Here is a 23168-nt window from a genome sequence, read left to right as displayed (position 1 = left end):
CAGGTCTACAAGAAAGAACAAGTCAAGAACCGAGCAGAAAAATGGAGAAATAAGCCCCTGCATGGTCAATATTTACACAATATAAGTGGGAAATCAGACATCACCAAGACCTGGCAATGGCTTAAGAATGGCAACTTGAAGAAAGAAACAGAGGGTTTCATACTGGCTGCACAAGAACAGGCACTAAGAACAAATGCAATAAGAGCAAAAGTCGAAAAATCCACAACAAACAGCAAGTGCCGCCTTTGTAAAGAAGCAGATGAAACAGTGGACCACCTGATCAGCTGTTGTAAGAAGATTGCACAGACTGACTACAAACAAAGGCATGACAAGGTAGCAGGGATGATACACTGGAACATCTGCAAAAAATACAAGCTACCTGTAGCCAAAAATTGGTGGGACCATAAAATTGAAAAAGTTGAAGAAAATGAAGATGTAAAAATATTATGGGACTTCCGACTACAAACAGACAAACATCTGCCACACAATACACCAGATATAACTGTAGTCGAGAAGAAAGAAAAACAAGTGAAAATAATCGACATAGCAATACCAGGGGATAGCAGAATAGAAGAAAAAGAAATAGAAAAAATCACCAAATACAAAGATCTACAAATTGAAATTGAAAGGCTGTGGCAGAAAAAGACCAAAATAATCCCAGTGATAATTGGTGCCCTGGATGAAGTTCCAAAAGACCTTGAAGAGCACCTCAACACCATAGGGGCCACAGAAATCACCATCAACCAATTACAAAAAGCAGCTTTACTGGGAACAGCCTATATTCTGCGACGATATCTATAACCATTGACAATAAAATTCTGGCATCCCAGGTCCTTGGGAAGGACTCGATGTCTGGATAAAACAAACCAGTCAATAACACCTGTCTGACTGTGTAAACAAGAAATAATAATAAATTAAAAAATGAATCTTGGCCCCATTTGCACATAATGCCAAACTGGAGTTGAATTGAGCAGAGGTTGGAATTCGTGTACATCTGAATGCATGAAATTGCAGTTTCACAGCAAAAGCAACCTGCAGTTTCCCGCGTCAAACTACAATATGAACCTTCAGTTTTAGTGCGTTTTGCTACTTCGACCTGAAGTTTGAAGGTGTCAGCATTATGTCCGAATGCAGACGCTGCCATAAATGCAGTTTCATGTTGTTTCTGGAAACAAAACCATAGAGATGGTGGCCCAGACCCACCCAGGAATGTGCCTGCCTGCCACACTTCTCTCTAGCTGGCTCTCTGAGTATTTGCCCAACCCCCACATCTCCATGCTGCTCAAGCCATTGCCCAGCAGCAGGGAGGCTGCATACTCCCATCCCAAGTGTCTCAGCCTGTGGTGGAGAAAAGTCACATTGGGGGATGCCCACTTTCTTGTTTTCCCCTCTGGCAATCAGAAGACAAAGGGGACAGGATGGCAAGATAGGCACTATGTGTTTTGGTCTCCAAAAATGAACCAATAGAGAAATATGTGGGCATGATCCCTTCCCAGAGTAACAGAAAAATAGTGCCCCTCTGCATCCCCGCAGTGTGAGTAATTGTATCCCTGTGGGACTGTTTTGCTGTGGGGCACTTATGAGGGCAGCGGTGTAATTGCTGTAAAGAAAAGGGTTTAAATGCCCTTTCCCTGCTAAGGGTGGGCAGTGCATTCCAAAAAGGCATAATTGCACTCAGCACACACCGCTGGAGATCATGGCCAATGGCTGCCATCCTGCAGTGTTCTGACGACTTGCCCACAGTCTGGCAATACAAGTGCTATGCAGCTTGTGGGGATGTGGCATCAGTGGACCTGAAAAACAGTTTGGCTCCCCTGCCTGAAACTGGGACGCTGCCAGGTGGCAGTTTGATGAACATTTGCTTTGTGATTCTGTTACAAAAACTAATTTCAGGTTCAGCTATCCAGAGTTTGCCATTAACATGCAAATGTGGCTAATATGCTGACTAAAGAAACTGATTACTGTACATGCTTGTGTGAACCAATCTTTAACCCACTGGATCTACCCAATCAGTGGATGGAATTTTGAGTACCTTTCATATTCATATAGTTTCTGTCTTCAGAAAACACACAAGAGATGCATTTCATCATGGTGATTGGTTGGTAAAAGGCTATGCAAGTCTGTGCTCAATTTTTGATGAGCAATTGCCCATATCCGGTCATTACCCCACTGCTAATCTGAACTTGTGATGGTTGAATACATACAGCCAGATGTCTGGTTTATTGGCTGACATACTGTGCAAGGGGATGTGCATGGCTTGAGCATTACCCATGCCCTTGTGGTCATGCAAACCCCTGTGATGGGGCTGAGCCCCCACAGGGCAGAAACAGCAGTAAAGGCTCTGCGCACACAGTTGCATGATGTGATGCCCATTGGAAATAATGTGTGCTGTGGTGCACAACTGCATGCACAGAGCTCTTACTGCCAAACACTACTGCCCCATGGAGCAGCCCCATCGCAAGTGTTTGTATGAGCCCAGGGGAGCAGGCAGTACTAAAGCCTCCTGCACAGTATGTCAGCCACTGTATCAGCTGGGGTGTGAACGAAGGCCCTTCTGTTCTCTGCAATGGTAGACCTTATTGTGAACCACTCAATACTGCAGAATGGAGAAAAAGGGGGCAGTACTCCCTCCTCTCCCAGACAGCTCATTCAGGGCTGGCCTCGAGTTTGGTGAGCTGGGTGGTTGCCCAGATGCCTGCCTGAAGGGGGCACTGAGCTGAGCTTGGAAGCCTACTGTTTGTTGAATGCATTGTGCCTGCAGAGCTATGGAGAGAAAAATGCCCATGTCTTTAACATTTTGTTCAAAGTTCTACAGGCTGTTTGGGTACTAACTACAAAAATGAACTTCCAACTGTTACCACAGGAGGGCAATCAAGGCATTCCTTGCTCAGGCTACTATTATTTATTAGGGATGTGCACGGAACCGGTTCAAACGACCGGCGGTTCCGCGGTTTGAACAACTGGTGGTTCTCTTGACAGAGAAACAACACATGTGCAGTGAGAGAGAAATTTACAATCTTTGTGCTAGGTGATGAATAGTGGGGACAATATTGTATTTTACTAGAGGGAAAGAACTCTTGAATTATTGGCAGATCGAGTTGATAATGTGTAATTCAGCAAATATATATATTTAAGTATGTATTTTAAAAAACAGTGTTATTAATATGTATATGATTGGAAGGCGACAAGGAAATTTGCTGTTCAAAGAAACACGGCATGGGCTTTTCTGACTACTCATAGAGAGTATTTACTACTTATTTATTTATGGAGAATAAAGGCACCTGTCTCTTTTCCCTCTCAGGGTGAAAAGCAGCCTGGGGGGTAATGAGCAGAAAAAAGGGAGAAGGGAAAGAGTTAAGCAGCCCTCCTTTAGCACCTTCCTCTGCTGAAACCACTTGAAAGATGAGTTTCTGGTTTTAAAGAGTGTTTGATATCAGGCAGGACTTCTAGAGGGGGGTAGGAAAGTGTGTCACTTTCAACACGTGTGCAGCCTAGAAAACAGGCATTTTACTTCTTCAAAAATAGGCTTGCCTGAAGCAAATACAAGGACAAGTCGACTCCTGGCGACCACAGAGTCATGTGCTTGTCTTTGGTAGGATACAGGAGGGATTTGCCATTGCCTTCTCCCACGCAGTAGGAGATGATGCCTTTCAGCACCTTCTTATATCGCTGCTGCCCGGTATAGGAGTTCCCCATATTCTGGGAAATAAACCAGCGGAGATTCGAATCAACAGCCTCTTGCTCTATAGGGAGGTTGCTAATACAACATATTTCTCATCCAAATTCACAAATAACAACATAATTATTTCCTTACCAATCTTACAATCATTAACAACTAAGAATAAGAGAGGAAATGGGTAATACTGCTCAAGTCTTAGGTTGCCTTCTCCTCACAGTTCCCAACTGAGAATTGGCATGGAAAGTTGTTTTCAATACCACCTAATTCTTTCTCATGGCTTTTAAAAGCACTTTCAGCAGCAGACAGTAGATGGCGGTAAATCCCAAAGTAATAGCTGCCTACTCCACCCTTGCGGATGTTTATTAGAGCTGAAACAAACACATCCACACAATGCATTTTTTAATGCTGGAAAAAATGCCCCCTCTGCATTTGTCCACAAGATTGCGCACAGTGATAGTAAGAATAGCATGAACTGTACTCATTAAGCATAATAGTGAGTAGGAACTAGAAATGTTACATGGGTTTTAGCGATGCTGACAAAACCAGCCTCTCTATTGTAGACATCCTCATTGCAACATGTACTGAGTGGTCAACATTGTTGATTGGGTCCATCACATTGTGAGTCACTATGCTCCTCCCAGACGTCATCAGGAATATAAAGTAGGGTCATGGGGACTTGTAACATGTACCCAATCCATGTGGGTCCCTGTTCTCAAATAGGTCAGGTTTACTTGCAGAAACCCATAACCTGTGCTCCAACTCTTACCCTGAGCAGGGAAGACAGGAATTGGTTTTTTACTTATGTTTCCTGCTCATAGTGTTTCTCTAGTATCTGAAGGGGAATTGCTGAGGCAAGATGCACTCAAAGGGCAACATAAACATTTCTCCTTTCACAAGAGAAGACACATTTGTTTCCTCTTTCTGCCTATTTATTGTCATAGCCTCTTTCAAAGAAAAGGGACCTTCCAAAGCTTTTCTGCTTCATGACTCTCATAGCAACCATTATCTGTAAGATTATCGAAGAAAAAGCATGCACCATACTGCAATATTGTACCATTTCCATCAGGATGCATTCATTAATCCTCCTGGTTTCATGGTCACAATCAGCAAGAACAGTTTCTATCACATGTTAACACTAAAATATATCCAAAATAATATGAGACACCAACTCGATGGCACACTTTAGCTCACAAGAGTCAATCACCCGCCCCCCCAGCACCACTCATCACATTATGCTTGCTCTACAGTGTATTCACACCAACTATTTCCCTCCCCCTTTCAGCTATGTTTCCAGTTCACACCTGATCTGGGTAGTGCCAGCTATCTTATAGGGAAAACGTGATGAGAACTGGTGTGGTGTAGCATTTAGACTATTTAACACGGACCCAGGGGTGCGAGGATATGTTCAAATTTGTACTGAGCCATGAAGCTCACAAACTGTCCTTGAGCCTGTCTCTAGCCTAACAGAGAGCTCTTGTGTCAGACCACTGGTACATTTAGCTCAGTATTGTCTGCTGTGATTGGCAGCTGCTGTCCAGGGCTTAATGCAGGCATTTTTCAGATGTTCTACCACTGAACTATAGCCCTATCCAATTTATCTCATAGGGTTGTCAAGAGGATAAATGGGTGAGTGAGAAGAGACCATGTGCACTGCCCTGAACCCAATGGAAAAGTTGAATAAAATGAAATCTATCAGGTTAATGCAAACCACTGCAAGTGACAGCTAGATCTTTCTCCTTCCTCACCCACAGCTGAAGAACAGCCGCATCTTCCTACTTCATAAGTTATTGGACCATGAGGGACATGGTAGAGTGCAAAGGTGTGACTTAAAGATTTGTAATAGTCAAAGTAAAACAAATCAATCATGAGTGGTGGAGATCCAAGTCAGCTTTTTCTAACATTTTAATATGCCTCCATCAACAATAGGTCACATCTTTAAATGCAGTTTATATAGAACACCAAAATCAAAATTAATGTGTCAGCAGACAGGCTAAGTATTTAAAGAACATTCATATTAGTGCCATCACTTAACTCCCCAAACGAGAAGCACCATATGAGCCTATATGGAGAATGACACAAAATGCCCTTTGAGCACACTTTGCAACAGTACATAGATAAGCTTCCAAAGTATATGATTCCTTATGAAATGTTATTTAATCTTCAAGCCTATATCCTTGTAGGAAACTTCTTCAGCTCCTCAGGCAGATACCAAATAACTTGATAGCCTCTAAAAGCACAGCCCTTACCAAACAAATAATCGTTTTCTGGTTTGAGTACAACTAGAAATCACTAGAGCAAAAAGGGGGTGTAAGAGAAATCACATCATACCACAATCAATAATCCACATTAAGAAAAGACCTGTATTGCATAACTGCCCCAAATTATACCATGTTGAGCTTTGCAGCAACATCCTTCAATGGGCCACCTTTATTGACGTAATTAATATCTGAGGGGTGTTACAAGGAAAGTTTAGGGTACAGGGGTGTGTCAAAAATTGCTACCCGAATCAACAAAGGAGCAAGAGAGAATCCAAGCTGAAAAAAGGAATGTTTTTGTTACAAGCATCTTAAAAGTTCTCCTCCAGGCTAGCTTCTATATCAAGTAAAATGAAGAAACAACATTGATTTTTTATGTAAGTGGGCTCTAAGATCTAACTTGTGTTGCTGCAATTTATTTTTTACTTTTCAAGGAGAAGCAAATCGACCAAAGAAAAGTATACTTTTTGTTGGGTTGTGACGGATTAAAAAGAGGAATGGATGGTCAGCATTAAAATTCTCTTCCCTAGGCAAACTACAAAACATAATCATAGCAGCAGTTGCTGCTGCCGCCTCTGTACCTTCTTCATTCACCTCTATAAATGACTTGTGAACTATTTTGGACACAAAGAGGTCTCTGGCTCCTGACATTCCAGACAAATTGGCTTTGCCACTGTCAAAGACATCCACCAGTCCCAATGCTGATAAATGTGATTTAAGATCGTAGTTCTCTTCCAGCTTAAATTTAGGCAGATGCACATAAACTTCAGAGTTGGAATACATCTTCCCTGGTTGTGTCCATTCTTGGAGCTTTCCTAAGGTGAGCTGCTTCTCCAGCTAGAATATCAAAGAAAGGGAATAAATTAAACCATTCAAAAGCATCACAACACCACAAATATTTCTATTTTATTAGCCTACTTTCTTTAAGGGAAGTAAGCTTATGAGATGACCCAGCTTTCTCTGTGTGTGAGTATGTCAATCCGTGTATCCCTCCCTCCCTCCCTCTATCAACTTTGCAATGTCTGGATAGACTTGAACCAAATTTGGTACAGTTGTACGGACACCTCAACAGCATAGTTTGTGATGTCATCCACCCCAATTCATGATGGCAGATATGTGAACGTTTGAGGTGCAAGTGGGCTAACTTGTGAACCGCCTAACTGATCAGAACCAAACTTGGTACAGTTGTAGTGACATATAGGGACACCTCAACAGCATAGTTTGTGATGATGTTATCCACCCCAATTCAAGATGGCAGATGTGTGAATATTTGAGTCTTAAGTTGGAACCGATTTGGATAAAATTTACTACAGTCCTAGTGACACATAGGGACACCTCAGCTATGTAGTTTGTGATGACATCATCCACCCAGGTACATGAATGTGTGTAGAAGTGGGCTATCTTGTGAAGATCGTTATCAATTAAGATTATGGTGGAAGGAAGTAGGCAGATTAGTTCTTGCCAGATCTTCTTGTTAGCAATGTGGAAATATGACGGAAGACCAGAATTCCCTGATGTGAATGGCATATGCTTTATCAGGGGGCTTGGTGTTATTTTGCACTTCAGTGTGGAGGGCTTTGCTACCAGAGCACATGCCTTTGCATGCAGAAACTCCCAAGTTCAACCCCCATCACTCCACTTAATGGGGAGTGTATCATTTCAGCTGATACTTTGAGACAAATTGCCTGTGTGTAATAGCAGATAGTAAAGAACTGGATAAGACATTGTCTGGCCCAGTATAAGGCACCCTTGTTTCTGCTTACAACACCTCCTACAGGCCTACTCTAAGGCGGACTCATGTATGAAAAATTATGCTTTAAGATTGCAGAACTGACAAAAACAAGTGTTTCTAAAGTCTAATATCTAGCAGAAATCCTTCAGAAAAAATCCACTCCTGGATCAGCAGCTCTTAGAAATTCTGGAAGTGTAGGAAGTCTGGTCCAATTACAAAATGGAAGGCATTGCTTTCACAAAAATGTCTTGGCTGCCAGCCAAGTGAAAGCCATTATCTTCATGTCATTTCATGTGAATTGATTTTACAGGCATTAAATCATTTAAGACGATGTGCCATAGAAGATGACAAAGGGAGAAAACACAAGGGACTCAACTGAGGCTCTCTACAGATGGGAGAAGAGCCTGCATTCTGCTTCCATCCACAAAGCACCAGCTACAGAAACAGCATTTTTGTAAAGAATAGGTCATAGTGTAGTCCTGCTTTGTGTATTACTCAGGGATACTCCTGCAAGTGTCAGTGACATACTGTATATATATACACACACACACACAGTAGTCTGCTGCTGTGTTGCCAGCCCCGCCGGTATCTATGATCTGTTTGTATTTAATATATTATTTCATAGGAAGGAATTAAAAAGCAGAATTACCTGTTCCAGGCCAGTGGAGTTATCATCAATGTCATCAGGTAGAAGGATAATCATGCTAAGATCTTTTCCCTTGTAAGGAAGTTCCAGCACACGGCACTTACACTCAGGTATGTACCCAAGAGGAAGCTTCTTTTTCATAAACATCATCTTCACAGTCTTTTTTTCCTTCTGGATAATTTTAAAAATATTTAGCAATAAGCATATGAAACAGAATGTAAGCAAATACTTGTTTTTAATATACACATTTCATAGGGTCACTGCAGAGAGAGAGAGAACCTTGGCAAAATGATATCAACAGAAGTCACACTTTGTCGCCTCAAGCAGCTATTGGCAACCTAGGAATTCATTGAATACCTGACATTGCCACGTGGTATCTAAAGGCAAAATACAATCTAGCTGTTTTTGTTTAAGCTTTTCAGCTGCTCTCCTTGAAGCAGTACAGGTGAAACTCGGAAAATTAGAATATCGTGCAAAAGTCCATTAATTTCAGTAATGCAAATTAAAAGGTGAAACTGATATATGAGACAGACGCATTACATGCAAAGCGAGATAGGTCAAGCCTTAATTTGTTATAATTGTGATGATCATGGCGTACAGCTCATGAAAACCCCAAATCCACAATCCCAGAAAATTAGACTATTACATGGAACCAATAAGACAAGGATTGAAGAATAGAACAATATCGGACCTCTGAAAAGTATACAGTGTACTGTGCTTGATTGGCCAGCAAACTCGCCTGACCTGACCCCATAGAGAATCTATGGGGCATTGCCGAGAGAAGGATGAGAGACATGAGACCAAACAATGCAGAAGAGCTGAAGGCTGCTAATGAAGCATCCTGGTCTTCCATAACACCTCATCAGTGCCACAGGCTGATAGCATCCATGCCACGCCGCATTGAGACAGTATTTGCTGCAAAAGGGGCCCAAACCAAGTACTGAATACATATGCATGCTTATACTTTTCAGAGGTCCGATATTGTTCTATTCTACAATCCTTATCTTCTTGGTTCCATGTAATATTCTAATTTTCTGGGATTGTGGATTTGGGGTTTTCATGAGCTGTACGCCATGATCATCACAATTATAACAAATTAAGGCCTGACTTATCTCGCTTTGCATGTAATGCGTCTGTCTCATATATCAGTTTCACCTTTTAATTTGCATTACTGAAATTAATGGACTCTTGCACGATATTCTAATTTCCGAGTTTCACCTGTAGAACAGACTAATAGAAACTTAGTCCAGTATGTGAAATAAAGTTATCTCAAAACCTGAAATATTGGTTTGATTTAATGGAACATTCAGAAAAGCACACGGGGAGGGGGGGATATCTTTTTAAAAAGAGTGTAGTTGGTGAATGCCAAAGAAGTACAAGCCCCTGATCCAACAAAAGGCACCACTAGCCAAAAGCAGGCTTCCATGTACACATCACTTGTAGGATCAAGAACCACAGGCACAAGTCAGAGGAGAACAAGTCAAATCCACAAGTTAAACCCACACGCAAGTTAAATCCATATGAGTGCATGCATCTAAATGTGGATGCCATCTGTCTTATACTGCTTTGCTTTCCACTGGATGCACAACTGAGTGTGCATCCTCACCCACATTCTGGAGCAATGTACCCTCAAAATCCACAAGCTGTACAAGTTGCTGACCCAGGAAAGGTCACTTTGTGAAAATTACCTTACTGAGTCTAAAAGGCATATCTTCTGTGTCTTCCTCTCGAAATTTCTCTGCCCAGCTGCCTTTAAAGTAGATAGCATTCACCAGAACCAGCTTGGTCAGTTCATTAACTGAGCCTTCAGAGAGCAAGTCAGGTATTTTACCTTGAGGAGAAAAGTTACAAGAAATAGTACAACAATTATAAAAGAGAAGAAACATGTAAATGTTTGGGAACAATGGGACTATTCCTAAAGCGCATTATTGTGTTCATTCCAAATGCATCTTCTCTTGACTCAGGCATGGATTGCCTATGCCTCTGTGATGTCTCTCCCCTAGCAATTTTGCCCTAAAAAGAAAGTTTCCTTTTGAAATTAATTTAAGGAAACAAATGCTATTAGCATTCATGCAGTGCTTTCAAAATATAAAAGAAAAAGCAGGTAGCTCTTTGAAGCATGGAGAAGAAACATGAGTGCCAGTTGAGAGAGCATTTGATTAGATGGGATGTGTACTGGTTATTCCAGTTGCAAACTTGAAAAAACAAGGCTCACCCAGTGTCTGAGGGACATGCTGTGAGCTCTCCTTTTACATTCAAATAAATCTGCTATTTTACAATACAAATACAACACAATACAGGTGGGCCTTGTTATCTGTGGGGGTTCCGTTCTGGCCTACAACCACGGATAACGAAACAGCAGATAATGAAACCCTGAGTCAATGGGAATTGGGGGGTTAGGTTCCTAGAGGTTGAAAAGGAACTTTAAAAGCAGGGAGGAGGCCGGAATAAGAGAAGGAAAGTGCTGTACCATGCTTTCCAGGTCTCCAGCTGCCCAGCAATGCTCCCCCCTACCAAACTCCTACAATAAAAAAAAAATCCTGTGTTTTTTTGTGGAAACAGCAACAAAATGGCTCCATGCTTCAAAATGGTGGCTGGAAAGGACATTAGAGGTCATTTCCGGCCACCCAGGTACGACAGGCGAATTGTGCCTATTTTTTGAACTATGGATAACAAGGTCAGGTCTATATTGGCCGACCATGCTTCTGTATCTCTTGGCCTTTTGATGCATTCAGCCCCGATTAAGAAACAACACACAGAACCAGACACTTGCATTGCCATTCACACTTTGCATGCTGCCTTCCAGGAGCATAGCTAGGGAAGAGGGGGTGGCTCATGTCTGCCCCCCTCCCGGCAGCCTCTCATGCACACCAGCCACACTCCCTGTGTTTGACATCACATGCAGGGGGCATGGCCAGCTCCCAAAAGGGCTAGCCTGACCCACCTGATTTCAATTCTCAGCCAGCATCCTTGCCAGCCGGGTGTTTTGTTCACATTTTCAGAACAAGGGAAGAGAATGAAGAAAATAGGGAGCAGGGAGGGGCAAGCCAGGCAGCTCTAGGGAGCTGGCCAGCTCGGCTTCTTTGCACCTGTCTGCCCAATTATAGCTCCACCTCTTTATACCTGGATGCACATTTCAAAGTCAGACATCCCAGGTGGCCTCAGTCCACACTACACAGTATGCTTGAAGATACATCTCCCATGTATGGGGATGTGTACTCCCATCCACACACCACTGCAGTGCCACAGACAATCTGTGCAAATGATCCTGTGCATTCCTATAGCTGATCTGAGGCCACAAATTTTAATCTCCATGCCAGATCATTCCTAGTATCTCTCACAGATGAATCACTATATTGCATGGAGGAATAAAATTGCTCCTAAAATGTTTCAAGGGTTTTGATGGAAAGGACTGGATAAGAGCCCAGTAAGAGCAGGTTTAGTTCAAATTTTGGTTTCAAACAGCAGTCAGATGCATGGGTAGTATTTTACTTTAATTCATTATTTTTTCAAAAGTGTTGCTACCACAATTGAGCTGGATACACTTCAAATAAAATTATTTCATGATATAGGGAAAACACAATCTGTTTCGCATTTGTCTACTGTTTGACTCTTTTTGCAGTAGGTACTAGAATTTGCACAAATGAGACCAGCAAGCAATAGAGTACAGTGTAGGTCTCAAGGAGAGACAAAATGGTACTGGAAGCTTATTTTAGTAAAAGATTTGGAAAGAAATTCCCCACGAGTTTTCAAAAATTCCCCTCACCTTCAGTTTGCTTTTCAACCCACTGGTTAATTTGCTTTCGTGCACTGTCTGCAGCATTGAGGAAATCCACTGTGGATAATTCAGCTCCGTACAGCTTCTGAGTACTTGTCAAGAAATCCTAGAGAAATAATTAAGGACAAGCTGGCCACATTCAGACGCAACGGTTAACCACAGTTAAACCTGGCCAGGGCTCCAATTCTTAACTCCAAACCATGGCGAGCCAAGTTGTCGGAGAGGGTAACCCCTCACTGCTGCTCAGCCTCCAAGGCCCATCCCAACAAGCTCCATGGCCAAATTGTGGGCAAAGCATCACCTGGTGGTTTTGGTGCCCGGGGAAGGGGGGCATGGGTTAATTCTGCTTTCTTTGTGGGAGGGGAGGGTAAAATCCACATTTGCTAGCATGGATATGCAGATGGGGGAGGGCAAAGGATGCTGGGGGAGGGCGTCTATCCCACTAAGACCAGGGAAGAGAGGAGACCATAGCAGAGCAGTCCAGGCAGGTCCATCACAAAGCTGCTGCAAGCAGCTTGCTTCCCAGTGGGCTCACACACTCATGAGAGAGCCAGTCACTTGGGGATGTGGTTGTGCTTTCTCCACCAACACGTTATCTCTCCCCCCCCGCCACCCCACCGTGGACTGCAAGCTCATGAGTACAGACGCCCACTTAACCACCAATGAACCCAAGGGTGCCCACTATAACGGGGCCCCCAACTTTCTCTGTTAAAAAATAGAAAAAAATATCCACTACCTCTCTCCCTCTGAATCCTTGCATGCACCCCAGAGAGCCCCTCAAACCCTATGTGCCACACCCTGACAATGTGCACAGCTGTGGAGTGGGCCCACGGGACCGTACATTTACACAAACTTTAAAATCCTGGGTCCACTCTGCATGTGTGCCGTATGCAGATAAGCTGGCACGGGGAATCATGGGAGAAGGCACTTTCCACCCCTCCTCCAGCCCTGGGACAGCAGGGTCAATTATAGGGGCTGCAGGCAGGGGAACACCTATGCACAGCTGAGGATGGCCAGGCAGGGGGATTGTTTCCACTGCACCTTGGCCACCATCCCCAGGATCAGGAAAGCAGTCTCGGGGATACCTTTCCCACCGCTTCCCAACACACAACAACACAGCTCTACTTGGAGCACCCTTGGATGACACTCTTGTGAATGGGCATAGTCCACATGGACTTTGGTAGCCACCTTCATCACAGAGGAAGTATCACTCGAAAATTGGAGCAATTCTTATCCCCACTGGCCTTACTCATGAGTAAGCCCTGGGGGAAGTGGCTGGGCCCCACCATTTCTTGATAAAAAAGAAAAAAAAATCACAGATCACCCTTAAACCACCCAAACCTCTTCCCCTGTGCAGACTTTCATGCACCCAAAGGCCATTTAGATGTTCTCTTTGTCCTTGTGTGGGTGCATGTGTGAAGGGGAGGAAAGGATAGACAATGTGACGGACCTTTCAACCCACTCAAAACTCCCAGGTCCTGGTGCTGTATCCAGATCTGCCGGCATGAGGATTGACGGGAGAGGGGAGCCCTCATTCTCCAGCCACCCCTGGACAGTGGAGTGGCTATTCCAGGGTGATGACAAGGGCTTATGTGTACACATGGGCTGGCAGGGGGCATGGTTTCACAGCAGCTTGTCTGCAGTCCCCAAGACAAGGAAAGTCTCTGAGACAAGACAGTCTCCGAGCTACCACTCCCCATGGCTGCCATCCAGAAAATATATTTGCTCTATTTAGCACACCCATGGCCTGGCACTCCTGTGAGAGAGGTAATGTTACCTATCCTGTGGGAGAAGGGGATGTTTTGCCATCAGGAATAATTTCAGATTTGTCTGCGCAATTCTCTCCCCTCTGATCGTCCTTCTCATGAGCTGTCTGGGGGTGTCCCCGTCGCCTTTCACTCTCGTGCCTGCTGGCCATTGAGCCCTGGGCCGGGTGACAGTATCCTTGAAAAAGGATCTCTGTTGACCCAAGACTGAACCTGGTGACTGGCCTTAATCATGAGCAAGCCTGTGGGGACATGAAACCTCAGAAGGAAAAGGGTGTGGGCTTCCCCAACCTTTCTGTGAAAAGAATAGAACTTGGCTGCTTGGGAATCCCTTCTGGGAAGCTGCCTTTCAAACCCTGCCAATAGCAACCCCATCCAAACCATTTGCATGGACGGTGCAATTAACAGGCTGTGGCATGGACCCTATAACCTATTTGAAATTCCCGGGGCTGGTCCGGTGAGCTGCCGTATGCAGATCTCCTAGTGTGGGTATTGTTGGGAGACGGTATCCCCAGTTTCCAGCTGCCCCGGGATGGCAGCATTGCCCCTGAGGGCATGGGCAGGGGTGCACATCTCCACATTGGCGGGCTGGCTGAAAAGATGCAGGCTTTGACAATGGATTGGCAACAGTAGCTGAGACCAGGACAGCATCTGCCCAAGTGCCAGTACTGCATAAAGCATCTTCCCTAGTCTGCCACTCTCATGAGAAAGCAGTCAGTGGGATAATGGGCCAAGTATCCAGCATAAAGAGGACCATTCCCATACTACGGAGGTACCACCTTGTAAATTTGCAATTAGTATCCACAGTCGGTTCTTCTCATGAGCAATACTAGTGAGCAAATACCCTCACCTGGGGAAGGGGCTGGGCCCCCTTCCCCAACCTATCTGTGAAAAAAACCCAGAAATTTGCTGCTCTGTCTTCTACACTCATCTCAGGGTCCCCCCCCCCGTACAAGAAGTCCCCCGCCCAGATGGGGTGCCCCATTTATGTTGCCACTTGGGAGTGTATGTGAACATACGTGACTGTTGTTCTCTTCTCGGGGAGCAAAGGACTTAGTGCCCGTTCTGTCATCCCGTGCCCTCTCCCTACCACTTGTCAGATGGGAGCGGGGGGAGAAGTGACAGAGTGGGAATCGGGGATGCCCCCACGTGACTGTGCAGTTTTACATGCTAACAAGCCCAGGATGGGGTGTGGCAGCATCCCTGTAGCCTGGCAAATCCATAGCTGCATAGATGAGAGGAAGGGTGGGGCTAGTTTACAGAGAGCCTGCCAGCAAGAAGTGCTAAAACTATGGAGCAGTAACGTCCTCGGGTGGATCTGTGCCACCTCCTCTATAACTGCGGTTTGACAATTGGCGCAAAATCATCATTATAGCTGCACTAGGAGCTGGACGCAATGCCTCGATGGCAAAACCACAGTTGTCAGCGGTGAACCTTAGAGATAATCGAAAGTTACAACTGGAGTTTGGAAAGGAAAACCAGAGGTAGCTTTTGGGTTGTAACTGCAGTTTCTCACGTTACAGAGTTATATTACGTCTGTAACGAGTTACATTAGGGTTAGTCATTACGTCTGAATGTGGCCCAAGAATATAACCAAAATGTGCAGTCACATTTTGAACCAGGAACTTAGACCCAATCAAACTTCCCCTTTCTGGTTGGCAGCAGTAACAACTTTTGTATGCATTATGCAATCTATGTAAAGGTAACTGACATTCTGGAGAAATTTTCTCACTATGCATCAGAGGCAAAAAGCACTGAATCATCAACAATATTTCCTCCCCCACTCTGTGAACGTACCACTGTGAAGAAAAGCCCACAGTCTGTTTACTGCAAAGGACATGACCTACAGACTTTCTATAAAAGGCACCTCCACAGAGAAACGTGGAATCTGTGCAGCTGTGTTTGTGTTTGCAACACAAACTTTTCAGGATTGTTCTGCATTATTTTTAGTTATAGACTCTGTAAAAGCCACCTCCACAAAATACCGTTTGTGCAACCATAAACCTTTCAGGATTTATTTGCATTATTTTTGATGATATCTGAACTGAACTCAGGAAGAATGCTTTATGGGGGGAAAGGTTAGCCCTCTGAAATCATATTCACTGTAGTGCTTACAGATTGCGTTTAGATTTATTTGCCACCCACAACGCCTACAAGAAACAACCTTTATCATCAGTGTGTGAGTGTTTTTACTAATACACGTGGCTTTTACACCCTGTTGCTGAACAATAAAGTTATATATTGGGCAAACTCCCACCTCCACACATTTTAATGCACAAGACCTCTTCAATTCCAAACCGACCGAATATTCATTGGAAACCCAAAAGAATACTGTATCATTAAATTCAGTAAGGAATTGTGGGGTGGGGGATTCCAACCACCAGGTACGTTTTCATGTCCTAGCAACCCACTTACTTGCAAAAAGGTGTAGGTCTTTTCTCCATACAACCTATTAGCAAGCTTCAATATGTATGTTGCATCACTCCTGTTAATTTCAGCATTGAGTGCCTGGAATTTTGAATGAAGGTCTTCAACTGAATCAAAGTGAAAAGTCTGCAGGGAGAAGAAAGAAAAAGAACGCTTACACTACCATCACTATGTCAAATCAAATGAAGGCTAATTAAACCAGGGAGCTCAACAACGCTGACCCTTCAGACACATTCTGGTCTTCTGTGTACACCCACACTATGAGTTAACTGTCTGGCAGGGCTGTGGCCAGGGGTGACTGCATGTTTCTGTACGCAGTAGATGTTCTAGGCTTTTAGCCTCAATAAAATCAGCTTTTATTAAGTCTCTAGCACTTTTGTTTACAAAGATGCAAGGGAAAAACTGGAGATGTGCCACATGCATCTTCTAGAAGCACTGTAAAATGCTGTTTATTCAAAATGGCCTTTAAGGATGAATAGAATCAAAACATCTCTCCTGTCAGAAGTTCTGGAGGGTAGGTTTTTTAAGCAGACTCCTTATGAGAAACGGGTATGCCCATGTGGAGATGGAGCAGTTGAGTCTACAACCCATGCTTCATTATACTATACTTTTTATTGAGAGTCTTGTATTCTTGTATTTCTCTTACAGCTTCTGTACTAAGAAATTTTCCAGGCCATTCTGAAAAGTTTTTAAATCCCTTTTCTTCTTGCTGACCATGACTCTGACATTACGTATAATGTAGTTACATTTTGTGTGATGGCCAAAAGAATCAGACAGACTCTAATACTTAATCCAACTGTTATGTCTTGGATGAATTGTTATTAATGTTTAAAGATTTTTTATCTGCCTACTTTGTATTGCTGGTCAGAGACTGAAATAAAACCGAACAAAAAAAATTAACACACTAACCTGGTCTAGTACTTGGGACAGGATAAACAACAAGTTCAAACAAGGACATGCGGGAACTATTCCACTGAAAGTTAGAGAAAGCCTGCTGATGGGTTTCAGTGTTCTGACAAATGAGCATATGGACACTGGAATGTTATTGGTTTAATTTTATTGAGCTTTGTTATTTTATCTTATTACAACTCTTAACATATTAAGTACCCTATTACACATTGAATTACAATTCCCACCCTGCTTAGTGCACATTTAGGCTATAACATTTATGGTTATGAGCCTATTATATTGGGGGTGTCAAACCACCGGTCCGCAAACCAGAGCTCCTTTCTCTGGCCCCCAAGCCTCCAACCTCCTTACCACGGGCAAGCTGCTTCCTCCTTTCCCATCACACTGTGCCGCTCCTTCCTTTCCCCCTCCCACCACATGGCACACCAATGGCATGCCTGCGATGGGGGAAGGTAAACGGAATGATCCCCCACCACACTGTGGGTGAGCTGCTCCTTCTCCCCCCCCCGCACAGAGCCGATACCCCCTTTCCCCTTTCTGCCATGCAGCGTGCCAATGGCATGCCTGTGGAGGGGGACGGGGAGATAAACTGAACCTTCTCCGATAAGTGTGGTTCACCTCATTGCCCTATGAACTCTATAAAAGATGTTTGAACTTCAAGCCACTATATTTGGATAAGTGGCTTTGATTTTTTAAATTTTTATAATAAGAGCATAACACCATACACAAGAAACGTGCAATTGGGTGAGAAGGGGACCTTGGAAATATTGTGAAAATTTATTTGGATCAAAGGGAGTCTGGAGGTGCTATTCCATCATGAGAGCAATACATGGAAAGTCACTGAGGAAGACGAGCTGAAACACATCTGACTTTATAAGGATCTATAAGGACTCAAACTTCACATGGAATCATAAGACTATACAATCTAGTCAACATATGTCTGAGGACTTTTACAATATTTGAATTAATTGCCTAACCAGCATATGAAGACTTTTAATGTATTATAACTTTTTAAAACAATCCTTAAGTTTTATGTAATTTTATGCAGCATTATTAACCTTTATGATTAAAATACCCATTTATATTCTTATTTTTTGTAATTACATATTATTAGCCTAGGTCCATATTACAGTTTTCCCAGATTTTTTGTATTGCTTTGGTAAAAAGTATTATTTCTTACATTTTACATTACACCACCCCCATAGTATTATTACATTATACCACCCCATCCAAAGGCTCTGGGCAGTGAAGTAGTGTGTTCAGCTAATTTAAGTGGTGTGGCAAGGGAGGGAGGGGGGAGAGGAAGAATCAAGAGAGAAAGAGGGAGGAAGAAGACAAAAGGCAGCACGAGGCAGGTGCAAGGCAGGCATGAGGCAACAGAAAGAGAGGGAGGCTATATGAGGCCCCCTGGAAATGCATTGGAATAAAATCCAGCCCACCACACAACTGAGTTTGACACACCTGTATAATATGGTATCCTAGTAAAATGTGAACTGCTAACAGCAGTTGCAGTCTCAGAAATGTCTCTGCCAGATCCAGCATGCACAGCCTGATTCAAATTGACTTAATGATCTTGATGACTTAATGGTCAAATGGACAAACTGACTCAAATGGACAAACTGACTTGATGGTCTTTTATACATGAAAGAGCGAGAGGTCACCGCAATTTTAGTGCAGCTTGATCCACCTCCAACCTCAGAGGCAAGATGCCTTTCAATACCAGTTGAAGGGGAGCAACAGCACAAGAGAGGGCATGCCCTCACCTCTTGCCTGTGGGCTTCTCAGAGGCATCTGGTAGGCCACTCCGGGAAGCAGGATGCGGGACTAGACAGGCCTTGGGCCTGATCCAGCAGGGCTGTTCTTAACTCCCTGCTATTTCTGTTTTCAATAGATTACACATGAGTTGGACAGTTGACTTAATGTGAAGACATGCACATTCAATAAATTTCTGTACAAAGTCTGAGCCATAGAAGGAAGAAGGATTAGCTTTATTGTCCTAGTATATTACTGCTAGGATACAATAATACAAAAGCCACTCCCATGAAAATCAGGACAGTTATAGCAACTTTCTTAACCTTTTCTGATGTGTAGCTAAATCTAAATAAAAGCTTGTAATCCTTTGTGAGACATTTTAAATGAAACTTGTTTAAGAAGTTTAAATGACTGACAGCACAATGTTTAACTCAGAAGGAAGCCCTGCTGATTTCAGTGGGGCTTACTCCCAAGTCTGTGCACAGTCAGGATCACAGCTTGAATCTCCATTTTTAAAAAAACAAAAAACCCAATAGAAAACAGCTTAATAATCACCATCAAACATAAGAGAAAAGCTTTGCTGACCTTTGCAAGTTGTGCTGCCGTGTTATCTTTGGACCCTAAGAAGACCATGGCAAGTGCAGCAGATATGCTAAGTGGGGAAAAGAAGATATTTCCAGTTGGGTTGGCCTCGCAGAACTTTTGGAAGAGATCAAGAGCAAAGTGGGTGTTCGTATTAGTTAGTTTATCCATGGTGAAGATCTGAAAATATGAAACAAGTGAAAGCTTCTGTTAGATCCCACAGGTGGCTTTTGATGTTGAGAAGAACAAAAAGGTGTGTAATCTTAGAGCTAGGAATTTGACTTCCACAGAATGATAGTCACATGAAGAGTAAGTAACAGATACCATTAAAAATAGGGTGACTTTTTCGTGCACTCACATACCCATTTACTCATGGCGGTATCCCATGAAGTTGCAAAGTGCTGTGTGTGTACAAGGCAAACTAATCATATGGATCTTTCCCTCCCAGTCATCACATTGCCAGGAGAGAGGGTACCAACTGGGCGAGAGACCTCCAGTAGAGCACCTGCAGCCATCTGGCTATGATAGTCACTCACACACACACTTACAGCTACTGTATTTACCTGAATCCAAGACTAGGTTTTTTCCAAGTCAGAGTTCCTTTTGAGTTGATGCAGATATAACCTGTACTTAAAATCTACTTTTTTGGGGGGGGGGGGTCATCTTAAATTCAGAGTTGTCTTCGATTTAGTTAAATACAGTATGAAAGACAGCATCAGGGTCAAGCAGCTGAGAGTAGTGGGCTGGGATGTGTGTGTTCTAAGTCTCATTCTACAGCAGCAGCTTCTTTCTCTCCATTACAAAATCCCTTAAAATCCCCTCACAGTCACTTAGGGCAAAGTTGGACAATGCTGCCTCAAGTCTAGAAGCTTGCTCCTAGCATACAGATCTCACAGGTGAGCTCAATGTAGTTAAGGAAGTTGCTCAGGGATAGGAACAGGGTTGCCATCTTTTCCAGACAGACCTTTGGTACTTTTATAAGCTGCTGCCTGGTAGGCAGAAGATCAGAGCACAAAGATCAGCAGAAGCAGAGAAAAGGCAATGGCAGCTGGATTTCTGTTTGTCATGTAGATGCTTAAAAGCCACAGGCACCCCATCTGAAAAAAGTGCTAATCTTAGCTGAGTAATCTAGCTAAGTCAAAATCAATTCCTACATCTGCAAAAGGCACTTAAAGAATCAAAAGCCACCCCTAAGATTACCACTAGCTGTTTTAGTGACAGAAGCTCTACCTCTTCAACGGCTGCATGACATGAAGGAATTCAACAGGTGCAGTTTTCCCCATGAAGCTGCTGCTGCCTCGGTAAAATGTCTCCCTGCTGCTGTAAAAGGCACAGCATCCTTCACTACACTGCACTGGCAACGTTAGGGAAAAGCTACAAAGACTGGATTAGCTTTCAGTCTTTATTAATCTGTCCCTCTTGGAAGTATAATATAGGAAACAATGTTTAACACAGCCACGGAATTGAAATAGTCGAAAAGGATCACAGCACTGAGAGTGTACAGGTCATACTTTCCTCGCCTCTCCACCATCCCCTCCCATTCAAAGTTCTTGAGGAATAAAGAAGACCGCGACGTCTTGGCTGTCCTACCTCGGAGTTTTCCTCAGCTCAGCCACACGCTAAATGGTCACTTTCGCTTTCTCTCCTTCGCTAGTGCCCAGAGGGGAAAAGGAGGCAGCGCGGAAGAAGCCAGAAACGCCGAGAGCACCAGCCCAAGTTTGGAGACGCCCTCCAGAGAAGCAGCAGGCAACCAGTTCTTCCGAAGCGGCGGGCACAGCGCTGTGGTCTCGTTAGGCGCTCTTCACGCCCTCCTCCGAAGCTCAACAATAATAACACAACGACGTTGTTCGTCCGTCCCCCCTTTTCTCCGCTGCTGTGCTGAGAGACGCCAGCAGCAGCGAATGAGCGAGGGGTGTCTTTCTTACCGGACAAGCCCGACGACGTTCCAAGGCAGAGGCAGTGGCCAATTGCTGAAGACCGACTAGGGCTGCAATGAGTCCGTTCTCCCACGAAGGCAGCAGCCGCAGGGCGTAGGCACTGGACTGATTGATTGCTCGAAGGTTGGGTTGCAGGCCGCGGATTCTCCAGCGGCCACAGGAAGAAAGAAGCACAGTGCCTCAGCCAACACCGTTCGGTGGCACGAACGAGGAAACAGGGCAGGAGTAGGAATCCAGCTATTAATAGGAAGCTGCCATATACTGAGTCAGACCATTGGTCTATCTAGCTCAGTATTGTCTTCACAGACTGGCAGCAGCTTCTCCAAGGTTTCAGGCAGGAATCTCTCTCAGCCCTAGCTTGGAGAAGCCAGAGAGGGAACTTGAAACCTTCTGCTATTCCCAGAGCGGCTTCATCCCCTGAGGGGAATATCTTACAGTGTTCACACTTCTAGTCTCCCATTCATATGCAACCAGGGCAGACCCTGCTTAGCTATGGGAACAAGTCATGCTTGCTACCACAAGACCAGCTCTCCCCTTAATATTTTGTATTAAGTTTTTTTAAAGGCCAAGTTGAAAACAGATCATGCTGGAGAGAATCTATCTGTGTGGTCGCTAAGAGTAAACACTGACTTGATGGCACTTAATCAATCAGTCAATCCAGGGGCATAACTACCATTAGGCAAGGGGAGGCAGTCGTCTTGGGGCCCCATTGCCTCGAGGCCCCCCCCCAGAGGCACATCACATGACTCCCCACCTGCCCATTTTGCACCCCCTATGAATTATGTTGAGTCTCTTCAAGATCGACAGGAGCAGAGAGTAAAAGAAACTCAATTCAATGTGAACTAAGTATTCACCGTATTCATAATGGGGATGTGAGTGTGAGTGCACTATATATTGTGAAGTGTGTTTGTATATCAGCGAGGGGCCCATTTTTAAATCTTGTCTCTGGGGCCCCTCCAACCTTGCTACACCCCTGACTCAATCATCAATTAAGTTTTTGCTGATACCACCTAGAGTCAGACGCGTAACTATAGGGGGGGCAGGCAGGGCATGTGCCCTGGGCGCCACTTGGTGGGTCACGTGGGGGGGTGCCAAAAAGTGCCATGACCCCCCCCCGCCCGATCCCCCCCTTCCCCACAAAAAAATTCATTACCATTCTGAACTGCGCAGGCGCGCCTGCAGTTGGGAAGCGACGTCAGGCCAGGCGGCAGGCCTCGGCGTTGCTCTGTACTCGGCGATCCGCTGCCACGCGGTCGCTAAAGGATGGGAGGCTGACGTCCTTGGTGCTCACTCCCCACAAGCCATCCCAGGGGGCACATGATGACTCTGTCGGGCCGCTGGCCAGGGCGCAGGTAGCGGCGGTGCGAGCTGGCAAGGATAGGGTAAGGATGTTGGGGGGGGGGCAGGGGGGTGCAATTTCAGAGGCAGAGCTTGCCCTGGGTGCCATTTTCCCCAGTTACGCCTCTGCCTAGAGTGCCAGGGGCGCTCTAAACAGCTGCATTACAAGCCAAAGATGCAGAGATGGGGAAAGGACAGATGTCAAAGACACAGAAGTACAGTACGGGGGTGGGAGTCAAGTGTTCTTCACTGTAAGGCCCAGGAAACAACTATGGCTGGGCTCCCTCTTACCCTAGTGCAACTCCCTGCCTAAATGGGCCTGTGTGAAGCTTTGACCAAAGCTCAATACTCTGCACGGGGCCTCCTA

At 44.4% G+C, this 23168-nt stretch overlaps 1 protein-coding gene across 1 annotated transcript; it reads right to left on the bottom strand.

Annotated features, from left to right (window-relative positions):
• Nucleotides 1-5563: 5563 nt before the first annotated feature.
• On the bottom strand, nucleotides 5564-21668 carry LOC128324557 (leukocyte elastase inhibitor-like). The gene is made up of 7 exons (XM_053249251.1): nucleotides 21117-21668; nucleotides 19530-19706; nucleotides 16272-16409; nucleotides 12079-12196; nucleotides 10001-10143; nucleotides 8316-8483; nucleotides 5564-6771 (listed from the first exon to the last, which is right to left on the bottom strand). The coding sequence occupies exons 2-7, from the start codon at nucleotides 19695-19697 to the stop codon at nucleotides 6364-6366; spliced, it is 1143 nt and encodes a 380-aa protein (XP_053105226.1). The 5' UTR covers nucleotides 19698-19706; nucleotides 21117-21668; the 3' UTR covers nucleotides 5564-6363.
• Between the last annotated feature and the right edge of the window lie 1500 nt (nucleotides 21669-23168).

Source organism: Hemicordylus capensis, chromosome 4, assembly GCF_027244095.1.
Source record: "Hemicordylus capensis ecotype Gifberg chromosome 4, rHemCap1.1.pri, whole genome shotgun sequence".
Classification (NCBI taxonomy): Eukaryota; Metazoa; Chordata; class Lepidosauria; order Squamata; family Cordylidae; genus Hemicordylus; species Hemicordylus capensis.
The sequence above is the reverse complement of the archived record's forward strand: the minus strand, read 5'-3'. Positions and strand labels throughout refer to the sequence as shown.